Source organism: Eurypyga helias, unplaced genomic scaffold (assembly GCF_000690775.1).
Source record: "Eurypyga helias isolate BGI_N326 unplaced genomic scaffold, ASM69077v1 scaffold15323, whole genome shotgun sequence".
NCBI classification, from domain to species: domain Eukaryota; kingdom Metazoa; phylum Chordata; class Aves; order Eurypygiformes; family Eurypygidae; genus Eurypyga; species Eurypyga helias.
In genome coordinates this window covers 1,579-3,500 of record NW_010240677.1, presented here as the reverse complement: position 1 = coordinate 3,500, position 1,922 = coordinate 1,579, and the positions used below count along the sequence as shown (strand labels likewise).

The window sequence follows — 1,922 nt, the reverse complement described above, 5'->3', positions numbered from 1 at the left end:
GGGACAGGGCTGCCTGCTGCTGTAGCCTCTGCTCGATCTCCTGAGCGGAAAACCAGAGGGATCCTCAGAGCCCATCCCACCTCAGCTTCTCCCTGCACCCCAACAGCCCTGCTCCTCCCAGACCGGCACATCCTGCTCCTCGGCCGTTGGATCCCGCTTCATATTTAGGGTGGTTTTTTTACACTTCACGAATAACAATTCCGGTTTATTTTACCCCAGGGCCTCCAAACAAGTTCTCCAACAACGACTTATCGTGGGGAATTTAGCAAATTCCCCCTTTCCACAACTAAATCAGGCTGGCAGCGAGTGGTTAAGTGACTTCCCACCCATTCCAGTGGCAAAACCAGGGAGGGAAGGCAGCCCTGGAGCTACAAACCCAGGGGGAAAACAAGGGGGGAGGAGTGACTCCGGACACTCAGCAGCACTGCCAGAAGCTCCACGTCAGGAGCTGGGAATCCCCAGGGAGAAGCCAAACTCCTCAAGCTCATAGGGAGCCCAAATGACCTACGGAAAAGTTATAGGGAACCCTGAAAGATCTATGGAAAAGTGACATGGAACCCTGAAAGACCTAAGGAAAAGTCACAGGGAACCCTGAATGACCCATGGAAAAATCACAGGGAACCCTGAATGACCCAGGGAAAAATCACAGGGAACCCTGAAAAACTCATGGAAAAGTCCCATGGAACCCTAAAAAACCTATGGAACAGTCACATGGAACCCTGAAAAACTCATGGAAAAGTCACAGGGAACCCTGAATGACCCATGGAAAAATCACATGGCACCCTGACTGACCGGAAAAGTCACAGGGAACCCTGAAAAACCTATGGAAAAGTCACAGCAAAGCCTGAATGACTCGTGGAAAAGTCACAGGGAACCCTGAAAAACCTATGGAAAAGTCACAGGGAAGCCTGAATAACTTATGCAAGAGTCACAGGGAAACCTGAAAGCCCTATGGAAAAGTCACAGCGAAGCCTGAATGACCCATGGAAAAGTCACATGGAACCCTGTAAGACCTATGGAAAAATCACAGGGAACCCTGAATGACCCATGGAAAAGTCACAGGGAACCCTGAAAGACCTACCAAAAAGCCACATGGATAGAGAAGTGCAAAGGAAAGGGGAGCAGGGGGACCCAGATGCCGGGAAGGGCGCTCCGGGCTCTCCCGGAGGACACGTATCCCACCGGCACGGCTTGCGGAGGGGCCGCACTTGCCTGCTCCTGCTGCAAAGCTTTCACGAAGGCGTTCTTCAGCCGGTTGGTGTGCTCCGCCTTCAGCGCCTTCTTCTGATTGGAAGTCATGCACTGCTCGCACAGGATCTTCCCGTTTTTCTCCTGCTTCCAGTGAGGGGTGAAGTCGGTGCGGCACTGGGCACAGACGAAGGGCTCCACACGCAGGAGGGACGCGCAGCTTTTCCCTGGGAATCACCAAGAATGGGAGTTAGGAGAGAAAAACGGGACTGGCCCCCGCTCTCACACCGCCTCCTCCATCCCGGGCGTGACAGCAGCCGGCTCCATCGGAGCGGGATGGGAGGTCCCAGCTAATGAACGGATTTTCAGGACAGTGTTGCATCCAATTCCAACCCCACTCCAGGCATCTCCCAGCATTCTGGGAGAGACACTGGAGAAATCCCGTCCCCGGGACAGAACAACCACCGGGATCAGCTCTACGAGACTATGAAGATCTGGGGGTCCTGGCGCTGGGGCCAGCACTGCACAGGCTCCATCCCGGACGGCTCGGAGGTGACCAATCCAGAGGGAATGGTGAGGTGGGAGCTAAAACCTCTCCAATCCCACAGGGATGGGACTCCACTCCACCACTCCAAGGATTTTGCATCTCAGCTCCTGAACTGAGGGCGAGGGAAGGGCCTGGGAGACCCCTCCCCAGGTTGGCACAGCTGGGTGAGCCCCAGGGCACAGACACG

The 1,922-nt window shown here is 54.9% G+C and overlaps 1 protein-coding gene across 1 annotated transcript in view; it reads right to left on the bottom strand.

Annotated features, from left to right (window-relative positions):
- Positions 1–1,922, bottom strand: part of GATAD2B (GATA zinc finger domain containing 2B) — a gene marked incomplete at both ends in the record, with an annotated part of 3,105 nt that overhangs the window by 601 nt on the left and 582 nt on the right. The window contains 2 exon segments of the mRNA XM_010148518.1: positions 1–40; positions 1,213–1,415. The exon segment at positions 1–40 is cut by the window's left edge and continues 12 nt beyond it. Of these exon segments, the coding sequence (XP_010146820.1) occupies positions 1–40; positions 1,213–1,415 (243 nt within the window).